The following is an 11,701-nucleotide window of genomic DNA, read 5'->3' on the forward strand; positions in this document are numbered from 1 at the left end:
ACGCGGGATTGCATGAACTATCGTGTTTTATCAGAACTGAATGTCTACCTGTATTTGGCCCAGGTCCCTGTTTAATATCTTCAGCTTATCAAAAATTTATCTATCTTGGATTAAAGTGGCATGATCCACCATCCATTGCTAGAGCAGTTTGATCCTAGACTATTTTCAGACTGTACATCCTAGTTCTAGAATCCCAGCAGTGGAGATAGTTTCTTTTATCTACTTTTTTGCCTTATTCTGCTAAACTCATTTGGTTCCAGATTTTGGAAAAAACATTATTCAAATTTCACCATCTCCCATGGTAGTATTCAAACCTGGGTCCCTGGAAGATGACTAGATCTCTGGATTACTTGTCTAGTAATAATATTACTAAGCATTTGCTGCTTAAGGTTTCAAACCTGATCTGAGACATACTGATTTAAAATTACTCTGGAAAGACAGATTTGTTTCTTTAAGCACCTTCGCAAAAGTAAGCCAACACCCATTTGCCATTAATTTAAAATCCAAACTCTCCTTTGTCCAACTTTACCATTCCTTGAAAAAGGATTACTTTGTAAGATATTATGTTTTTAAGATGTCATTGGGTCAATTCCATTGACCACTTTTGGGAAAATAACATGCACAAAGCACCATCTGTTTTTAGATTAGGTTAGATTACCTACAGTATGGAAACAGGCCCTTCAGCCCAACAAAAGTCCACTCTGATCCTCAGAGTAACCTACCAAGACCCATTTCCCTACCCTATATTTTAACTAATACCTGTTCAAATAGTCTTTTGGGATTTAAGTACAGCAACAAAAAGGACATTCTTAATTTTGAGTTGTAAGCTATTTTAAAACCTTGTGTGTCCTAGGCCATCACCTGCTTGACTGGTTATGTAAGTTTTCAGGCTATGTAATGCTGAAAATATTTACTGTGTTTGTCATGTTCTTGTAATTACATGCTAGCTGCTAAAACATGTTGTGTACCTGCCTTTTTATGTTTAAGGTTTTGCAGGTGTCTGAATGCTGTACTCAAGGAGTAACCTTGTTTGCATTGCTCGACTCTTGCTGAGTTGGAATTTCAATGAACCTGTTTAGGGGAAGGCTTGACACATGTCTGAATATCTGCACACTAAGCTCACTGTAGGTATAGTGTAGGAAAGTGGAGTAGATCAGCCAAGATTACATTCACCAGCAGAGCAGGCTTGAAGGGCAATGGCTTCAAACTATATTATGCAGTTTCTTTGACTATTCTGAGGTTGAGCAAGCTTCAATTCACTAAATCAATCCACTACAGAACAGATTTGAAATGGAAATACTCGATGGTTATCATTGGGTTGTCATTGCCAGTTCAGAGAACCACCATTATCGCCTCTGGGAATTGAAAGATTGATAAATGCATTGTTGTTTATCTGGCTGTGTCCAAGAGTTAATCATGAAGTACTTTTTGAGAAATCCAATTTTTTCATCATATTTTTAACAATGATTCACATTAGACGATTGATCGGGAATTCTTAAGAATGGTTGTCTGCCCTGGGATTTATTAAAGCTCAGCTATGCCCATCATGCTAGTAATGGGATTCCTTAAACTCCAGCCAGTACAGCTGACTTGTGCAAAATTGAAAAATGTGCTGTACACCCCTGGTGTATTACTTATTGGGTTATGTGTTAGCCGGATATCAGGTGGCTCTGGGAAGCTTGAAGTGAGCTAGTTTTCAGTTGGTAATAAAAGTGCTGCTACTCTTTAGATTTAATAATGTGCAATTAAAAAAGATTTAATTGACATTGTAATAGATACTGAGTCTGTTAAGAATTATTTAGGCACCCTCCATAGCTTTGAATCTCTGCTACTTTTTCGTCCCTTTCCACTACAGTCTAATTCAGGCAAGATTTTTTTAATTCACTGTGGGTGATTCCAATTGGTTTGTTGCATGTCCCTAGTTGCCCTTTAGGTGATGAGTTGTCACCTTTGAACCACTGCAGTCTGTGTGCTGTAGGTAGTTCCACAGTTCTTGGGAGACATTTTGATTTTGATCCAGTGCCTCTGAAAGAATGGCAATATATTTACAAGTCAGGGCGGTGAGTGGCTTGGAGTGAAGCTTGCAAGTTGTGGTATTCCCAAATCTGTTGCCCCTATGTGGATGGAAGTGGTCATGGGTTTGGAAGATGCTGTTTAAAGATCTGTCAGTGAATTTCTGCAGTGTATCTTGTAATTAGCGCCCACTGCTACTAAGTCTGGTGCTGTAAGAAGTGGATGTTAGTGGCTGTGGTGCCAATCAAGTGGACTGTTTTTTTTTTGGTTTGGGTGATAAGCAGCTTGTTGGTTCTGCACCCATTCAGACAAGTGGGGAGTATTCCATCACACTGACTTGTACCTTGGTGGGCAGGCTTTGGGGAGCAAGGAGATGGAATGCTGTGAGTAACTCTAACTCTAGTCTCTGACCTGCTCTAATATCCACTGTACTTCTACAGTGAGTGCAGTTGAGCTTCTGGTCAATGGTAAGCCCCAGGATGATATGAGGTTTCAGCCATAGTAATGCCATTGACAAACTGTTGAGGGGCAGTGGTTAGGCTCCATCTTATTGGGCTTGATATTGCCTGGCATTTGTGACATGTATGTTACTTGTAAGTCATCACAAGCCTACATGTTCAGATCTTGCATTTGAAGATGAACTGCTTTAGCATGAGTTTGTGAATAATGCCGAATATTGAACAATCATTGAACATTCCCACTCTTCTCCTCCCTCCCTCCCTCCCCGGATGGAGGAAAGGTTATCAATGAAGCAGCTGAAGCTGGTTGAGCCTAAGAGACTATCCTGAGAAACTCAAGGACTCTGGTACAGTGGTAGTGCTTCTACCTCTGAACCAGAAGACCTTGGTTTGAGTCCTACCTTTTCCAGAGGAGTGTTGTAGCATTTTTAACCGGGTTGATTTAGCAAATAAATCTTTCCTTTGGAACTCGTGCAGAGGTGCCCTGGAGATGAGATGACTGGCCTCCATCAATCACAACCATCTTTCACTGATGTGGAGATGCAGGTGTTGAACTGATGTGGACAAAGTCAGAAGCCACATAGCATCAGGTTATAGTCCAACAGATTTTTGAAATTGCAAGCTTTGGAGCACTGCTCCTTTGTCTAGTGAAGTGGAGCAGAGTGCATAGACACAATATATGAGGGGAGAAATAATGGGCAAGATAATTCAAAGTAATTAAGTGTCAACAGATCTTTACAAATCGAGTAAAGTGTCAACAGCTGAATAATAAATGCAGAGTTGTCCTGTGAACAGATTAATTAAGGCAAAGGATAATTACAAATCAGAAAGGTGCTAGAGACAAACTAAGTGGCTGGAATAACATGAGTAGGTATCAGACATATGACCAGGGTCTAACCAAAGTAACGAGTAATCCAAAACTCTACAAACTAAGGTAGAGAGAGAGAACAACAAATAAGGTAATGGTGTCAAAACAGAAGTGAGGGTTTTATAGATACTGAACAGTATAGTGGGGTTAAATGTCACACCAAATGAACCCAAGATTGTGGTTGAGGCTATCCTTGTGAGTAGAGCTTGATTATCAGGTTTTGCGCATTGCTTTTGCATTGTCATATATCTCAAAGACTGCCTTGGACACATGAATATCAGAAGCTGAATGACCTTAACCGCTCAAGTGCTCCCTGACTGGGAGGGAACACTGCTGCCTGACAATCGTTGCATGGTGTCTATTCGTCCATTGTCATAGTGTCTGCATGGTCTCACTGATATACCATGCCTCGGGGCATCCTTTCCTGCAGCTTATGAGGTAGACAATGTTGGCAGAGTCACATGAGTGTGTACTGTATGTACGTTCTCGGGTGATATCAGGTTGGACTTGTTCTGCTTTGTGTACAGGACATAGGCAATTTTCCATACCGCCAGGTAAATGCCAGTGTTATGATCATACTGGAATTATTGACCAAGGAAGTAGCAAGTCCTGGAGCAAAGTCTTCAGTACTGTTGCTGGAGTTTGTCATTGGCTATAACCATGGCAGTATCCATTCCTTCCAATTATTTCTTGACCTGGTGTGGAGTGAATTGAATTGACTGAAGGCTGGTATCTGGATCAGATTATTACAATAGAAATAGCATCTTTTTCATTTTTCTGATTGTACAATTTTGCCTTAAAGGGCTTGGTCAATCAGAAATCAAGTTTAAAATTTAGAACATCTGAGTCTGTCACTGATAACGGCCTTGCACTGCTGCTTCTGTTTTTTCCCAGGTTCCAATGATTCTGGTTGGCAATAAATGTGACTTGGAAGATGAGCGAGTAGTGGGCAAAGAACAGGGCCAGAACCTAGCAAGACAATGGAACAACTGTGCCTTTTTAGAGTCTTCTGCAAAGTCAAAGATCAACGTTAATGAGGTATGGCTAGATATTCTCTCGGGTGCTGTTTCCTGTTCACCTTCGACTTGATCATGGCCCAGAAAACTACCTTATTTTGGATCATCTCTGTTAAAGAGGAAAGAGAAGAGAAATGGAAAATTGTCACTCCCACTTGTTTGGGTTGAGTCACATGAAATAGAGACTGGGGAGTTTCACTGTCTGACCATGCAATACCTAACCTTCAGAATGCTTACAGCATTTTGAATGAACGATGGACTGTTCCATTCACTACTGGTGGTTTCTCTTGAACGCTTTGTTATAACCTTGCAAAAAGAAAAATTCACTGACACCAATTTAAGGTCATGATGTTTTGCACAATATTGAGATTTTCAAGTTCCTGATTGATAACAGGACTTTTGTCAGTGCAGAATGGGTTTAGGAGCCTTGGAAAAGTAATGTCTAGTGTTTTTTTTTATTTGTGGGATGATGTAACATGGGATAAAATAAATTGGCCTGACGTTTGATGAAGCATTTGAGTGGCATGCCCTGGTAAGAAACTTGGCTTTGCGATTGCAGTTACTATTCTAGGACAGTTTCACATTAGCGAAGTCAATTTTTGCCAGCCCCTTTCTGGATGCTTGTCCTGAATTTAACTCCTCCCCTTTGAACATTTGTCTCTTTCTCTGACCCGACAGTTTTAAATTAAAAGACACTCCAGATTAGTTTTTCTCACTATCATTGGTTTCCCTCAAATCCCCTTTCATACACCACCTCTTGAGGGAATATCTTTCTAACCTTTCCACTGACATCGGGACAGCTTGATGGTCTGTGTGGGCCAATGCTAGTGAGAGTTCAACCTGACCAAAGCACTCACTTTTCAGCTAACTGCCTTGAAAGTATATGCTTTAGCAGTGTCTGGATTGTCTGTGTATTGAATATGGTTGAATTTTCACCAAGGTGCATTGGCAAGGTGGGCCTAAACTACTCAAAACCATACTACTTTGCAGAAGCAAAGAGGTGATTAAAGTTTCCATTCACTTGTCTTAAAATATTCATTGAGCTAATCCAAAGAGACTTGCATTGATGCAGCTTTTATTCTCTGTTCCAAGCACTTCAAATCTAATTAAGTACTTAAAGTTGTAATTATTATTATTTTGTCAAAGTGCATCTACCACGACACCCCTTTTATGTGACAAGTTGATGTGCAGCAACATTTTCCCCCATTGGTGTTGAGTAAAATGTCTCATCCTAATTTTTCGCATTCAAAAATGTTGTTCTTTTCCTTCTGCAGATCTTTTATGACCTGGTCAGACAGATCAATAGGAAAGCACCAGTGGAAAAATGTAAAAAGAAGAAATCCCAATGTATGCTGCTTTAAATGTCTGCTATGCAGCAGGTCTGAGCCAGGTAAGATATTCAACATTGAAGGGATTTCTGTAGAAATGTCACCTGCTGCTTAAATATGGCAGTGCCACCTTTTTGGGTTCCTGCTTTGGCTGTAATTACTTTTTTTGATTTGGTCTGTGCTGATTCTGCCACAGTTGAGCTTAGAGTCCCACAGTTAGAATAAACAGCTGTGGTCTAAGTTTACTCCTACCCAGTGCAATGAAAAGTTGTCTTCTGAAAATGCACCTGACAGTTTGCCTGAAGGGAACTCCTTCCTTTGAATTGTAATCTGGTTTCCAGGTACTGATTGGCTTGATGTATGTTTCCATGTAGTTTCTTTTAATTGTCAGTGATGGAGATTCAGAGGCTTTAAAGGGGCAAGTACTATTTCACACAAGTACGGTGTTCAATATTTTCTGCTGGCACAGACTCTTTTCTGGATTAAAGGCAGTACACAAGAGGCATAGAGATGCCACTTCAATTTTTATACAGGCAAATTGTGACCAAAAAAATCTCCAATTTGTAATTCTGTTCAAGTACCAAGGGGCAGATTTATCTTGCATCTGCCAGAATTGCATGTTGGCCTTTTTTTTTCAAAGGATTGAGGTGCAGAAGTGGACAGGTCTTGGTAAAATTGTGCAGGTTTATGATGAGATCAAGGCAAAGTACAATTTTGGTCTTATCTATAGAGGGTATACCTGCCTTTGAGATGGTGTAGCAGGAGGTTCAATAAATTAGTCCCAAGGATAGGACACTCCTGGTAGGTCATGTAAATTAGGCTTCTATTCTGAGGATCACATGAGAGGAGATCTCATTGAGATGTACAAGTTTCTGAAAGGGCTTTACTGGATAGATGCTGAGAACTTGTTTCTGCTGATTGGCGAATCTAAACATGAATGCATCTTTGGGGTGAGAGGCCAATCATTTCAGACTGAGAAGGAATTGCTTCACTCAAGGCTCACGAATCCACTGAATTTTAAACTCCAGGTTGAGACACTCCATTGTCTATCTCATAAAATATGTTCAGATCTTTGTCTAAGGAATTTAAGCAAATGAGCAGTAGACAGAAATTTAAGTTGAAATCCAAGGCGAACCAGGATTGTTTTAAATGGAAGTGCAGGCTCAATGATGCAAATTTTTTTAACTTGTGTTCAAATTCTAGAGTCATAGGTATGTGCAGTTTCATGTTCATGGAATGGTTTGTAATATAGTCGCTGCATTGCAAATTGAATGACTTGTTATTTATGTACATACCCCACAAGCAATTAGAAATTAATTCCTGGCTGTTGGTTGAACTGCTGTGCTTCAAATTTTCAATGTTGTGATCCACTAGACTGCATGAATGGGGAGTGACTGAACAACACTCCTGCACAATGCTTGCTAGTCATCCATTCAAGTTTTGACCTTACAGCCTTCAGATTGCAGAGATCCTAATATGGTGGGGCTAATATAGAATGGTAATGTGTGTATTTTTAATTGATCTGAGTAATGTTCTGTCCTCTGTGCTGAATGTTTCCTTTCTTTTGCATAGCTTGAGACTTTTAGCTATAGCTGAGTTAGTGCTTTGACTAAAATTTAGTGCAATACCATTAAAGAGTAGTCAACTTTGGTGACTGTTCATATGATGCAGCACCCTTTTCCTTTGGTCACTTCCAGAGACATCTTTGAGAACCTTGGTAAATGTATGAATAATAGAAAAAATAGAAATTTAATAATCGCTATCACATCCTGGTGAAGTACTACTTGTAAAATTCCTAATGACTGGAATTTTGCTACTGAACTAATTTGCTTTCTCATGCATTTTTTTTGCCATTTTTAATTGTTTGTTTGTTATCTATTTGTTTGATCTGGTGATCTAGTGACCGATTAGACAGATCTGTTTTGACATGGTACACTTTGTAAACACCCTGATCATATCCTGTATCTTAGCTACTGTGAGGAGCAAAGTGAATTTTGGTTGTCATTCCTCCCACCACAACTGACTCATGTTACCAGTGCTCCCATTGGAAAGAAAAGCATCAGAGAATATATGATATATATAGCAAGTTGGTCAACCCAGATACTGTGTGCCAGTGTTTGTGCTGTAATCCAATCATTCAACCTAAATCAGAGCATTTCTTATTTGCCTTTTTGTATGTTTATCTGGACCCTCTTTATTGCATCTGTATTTTGTTTAAAATTTCAACCACTCCATATGATAGCAGTTTCACATTCTTAGTACCTCCTGTGTAACATCACTTGTGAATCCCTCTAAACTTTTTTAAAGTTGTTGATGACTTGTCTTTCGTGCCCTTGGTTGTGGTCTTCCCTGCAAGTCGAAACATTCTTTCTGCATCCATTCTATCTAAACCTTCATAATTTTAAGTGACCTTTTTTTCAGGTCAGTTCCAGACCTGGCTGTATACTCTTACCTGATAGCTAATCCTTGTGTTTCTGCTGTCATTTTAAATCTTTTTATTTTCCTCTCCAGTGCCATTTCAATCTTATAATATGGTGACTGGCATTGAGCATTTTGAATAACAAGAGCTTCCCTGAATCAGTTTTTGTATGGGAATGTACAAGGTCAGAAGGAAATGTTGCAGTCCTGTTCAATCCCCAGCTTCTCTGATTCTATACTCCTACCTATGCACATTCCTGAAATATTTTTCTGTACCAAATATGTACCAGCTCCCCTCTCAATAGTACTGTATGGCCTTCAACCACTAACTATCAAGCCCTGCGGTTTGATAGATTCCCATTAGAAGTCTGGGTCTGCTGTTTTTTTTTAACAGTTGAATTTTTCACTGGGATCTATGGCAATGTTGAATGTGATTTGTCCTGGACACTGGAGATATATCTAAATGTTTTATTTCCCTCTTCCCACTTAAGCTGAAGTTTCTAAATGAAACTACAGCTTTGAAGCTTACAGGACTTTTTGATTTATTACCAAAGGAGATGGTGTTTACTTGTATTTGTAATTTTGCATTCAATATATATCTTATTCTGAGACTATATTTTTCCCATTGCTGTTTACAGGTATGAAGAACTGTTGCCTAATTGGAAAGTGCCAGCATTCCAATTTCAAAAAAAATTAACATATCTGAAGAGGCTTCACCCGTTTTTATATCAATTTAAAAAGAGATCTCCAGAAGACAGTTTGCACATACTGTTCCTGAAATTTGCCATGTGCATCGCTTGAACAGACAGTATTTTCACCTTTTTGCATAGTGGTTATAGCCAATGTGGATTTAATGATGAGTTTAGTTGTATGATTATACAAAAAAAAAGCATGGACACATTTCCAATGTTGTAGATGTTGCAAGTGAAATTAAGAGTTGATTACATATTGGCCTTTTATCATCGCACCTCTTCTCCCTATCAAGCACTAATAGTTCACGGATAGTTTTTGACATTTTTAGTCCATATTGTTCCCTAATGGACTTCTCCCAACAGTTAACATCTACTTTTGGTCATTGTGGCTCCGTTTTATATTGGGAAGTTACAAGATCACTTTTACTTTCACTATACAATTGTATTCTAATTAAAATGTTTTGTGCATAATGCTTTGGAAAAATGGGTCTTTTATAGGAAAACTGTGGAAAGCTGATTTCTATGTCTCTCTCAAAGCTGAAATATATTATACTAAACCAACTCTAAACCAGTTTCTTTGGTCTATTTTGTTTTTCCAATCTGGTTTTTGAATACTACATCGTGCATCAGATTGTTGCACTGTAGGTATGACAGAATATTCCCTTCTCCAATACAGACCTCTTGCAGTTCCAGATATTAGTCTGTTTCTGTCTCTGTTCTCTTCTAACCACTGCCCCCCCCCCCTCCCCCAACTCTAATGGATGACTTCTTGAGAGCCAGCAGCTTAAAAAGAATTTCTGAATCTTAGACCAGGTTAACACCAAAATGTTCATCGTCTGAAATTTCCACATTGAAAACTTAAGAAATGTGAGGACCCGTACTGTTTATAGATTTTGACCATTTAGCTTGTTTTGTTTGGGGCGAGGGTTTTCTTGGGTTCAAACAGCGTGTTAGCATTTGTGGTGGCAAACATTTTGTTGTAAGTGAACTAATAGAAATAGACTTTAATTATTTTGAAGTGCAATTTTCTTTAAACCTCCCGTGTCACCTTATGAATCCAGTACGGAGCTTAGGTCCTAAAGAAGCAGAAGTTGTTTTTATCAAATTATTTATGTTGTATGTTATCACTCCCATCAATGCTGGACTGACTGAATTTTTTTGAGAACTAGTTATCTTGACATCACCCATTTCCAGTTGTAATATCACTCTGGATATCTGGTTTAAACTTTTGAATAGTTTCTAATTGGATTGATGGTTGCTAGTGAATTTAAGTAAAATGGGTTTGTTCTTGACTCTCTAGTCCAATTGGGTAATGTTCTAGATTGAGACTCTTTTATTTTAGCCAAGAATTGCAGATGCTGGAGATGTGAGTGCTGGAGAAATTCAGCATGTCTGACAGCATCTGTAGAAGCAAAACAGTTCACCTTTCAAGTTCAATGGCCCTTCGTCAGAATGCACAATTCTGTTCTATCAGCAAATGTCCACTTACTATATTAAAGATTAAAATTATTAAAGCCTTTGATAGTTGGGCCAAATTATGTCAGGGCTTAGGCTGACATGGAGCAAAAGTTTCTGCTTTTTTGGGAATGTCCAAAAGGGACAGTTGCAGATGGGCAGAGAAATGGCAGATGGAGTATAATTCAGATAAGTGAGGTGCTGCAGTTTGGGGGGGTCAGATATTAAGGAAAAGGACCCTGAACAGCTTTGACTGGGAGGGGGGGGGGTTCAAATACATAGCTCCCTGAAAGTGGCCACGCAAGTAGATAGCATGGTAATGGAGGCATATGGCATGCTTGCCTTTATTGGTCAGGGCATGGAGTACAAAAGGCAGAATGTCATTTTGTAGCTTTATAAGATTTTGGTTCGGCCACATGTGGCATATTGCATTCACTTCTGATTGCCACGTTACAGGAAGGATGTGGAGGCTTTGGTGAAGATATAGGAGAGGTTTACCAGGATACTGCCTGGATTAAAGAAAATGAGCTATATGGAGAGAGGCTAGAAAAACCTAGAGTTGTTTTCTCTGGAGTGGCGGAGGCTGAGGGGAGACTGAATAGAAGTCTAGAAAAATTTAAGATGCATAGATTAGGTTTGACAGTCAGAATCTTTTCCCCAGTTTCGAAATGCCTAATACTAGGCAGCATGCATTTAAGGTGAGGAAGAGATTTTGTTTTACACTAGTCAGTTTCTGGCATGTGCTGTTGGGGTGGTGATAGGGGCACTTAAAGGGCTTTTAGAAGCATATGAATATGTAAGATATGGACCACAGACAAACGAGGATTAGTTTAATTTAACATATGTTTGCATGTTATCACAGTTTGGCATCGTTTGGGCCTGTACCTGTGCTCTACTGTTCTAGCTTCTAAGGTGAAGAAATAAAAGCTATTTAGAGACTTTTTACAGAGATTTTCTACCATGTGGAATAACAACTCAAAAGCGTGGATTTTGAGGAAAGCCTGACCAGAAAAGGAATAGGAGGGTATTCTGATGGGGTGAAGTGGTGGGTGGAAGAAGACTAGAGGTATAAACAGCATGAGCTGTTAGACTGAAAATATATTTCTGTGATGCATCTTTTGTAATATTTATTCTATTGGTGTGGTGTCATCACTTAGATAAACAATCAGGATGTTAGGAGATTGGCAGACCCCAGGCATGTGACAGTGGTACTGTGTTTTGACTGGAGCTGGCTATTCATGTGCTCTGAGCCTGTGTATACACCTCTGGCAGGTAGAGCACGCACTTAATTCAAATCTGGCCAAGTTATTTTTCTTTTTCACAGCGCATGAACATAGCAGCTGATGTGAATTATGTTTTCTAATCAGAGCAGCTTTCTCTTGGATAATGAACACACAGGAGGCATGCCACTTAGCCCCACAAACCTTTTATGTTTAAAGTTATTCATAATACA

At 39.2% G+C, this 11,701-nt stretch overlaps 1 protein-coding gene across 2 annotated transcripts in view; it reads left to right on the forward strand.

Moving 5' to 3' along the window:
* rap1aa (RAP1A, member of RAS oncogene family a) overlaps positions 1-9,365 on the forward strand; it is a 137,685-nt gene extending 128,320 nt beyond the window's left edge. For both annotated transcript variants that reach the window (XM_060845298.1, XM_060845299.1), the window contains 3 exons: positions 4,234-4,377; positions 5,630-5,745; positions 8,740-9,365. In XM_060845298.1, coding sequence (XP_060701281.1) covers positions 4,234-4,377; positions 5,630-5,716 — 231 coding nt within the window. In that variant the 3' untranslated portion in view covers positions 5,717-5,745; positions 8,740-9,365. The remainder of the gene's footprint in view (positions 1-4,233; positions 4,378-5,629; positions 5,746-8,739) is intronic.
* Positions 9,366-11,701: the final 2,336 nt, after the last annotated feature.

Source organism: Hemiscyllium ocellatum, chromosome 26, assembly GCF_020745735.1.
Source record: "Hemiscyllium ocellatum isolate sHemOce1 chromosome 26, sHemOce1.pat.X.cur, whole genome shotgun sequence".
Classification (NCBI taxonomy): Eukaryota; Metazoa; Chordata; class Chondrichthyes; order Orectolobiformes; family Hemiscylliidae; genus Hemiscyllium; species Hemiscyllium ocellatum.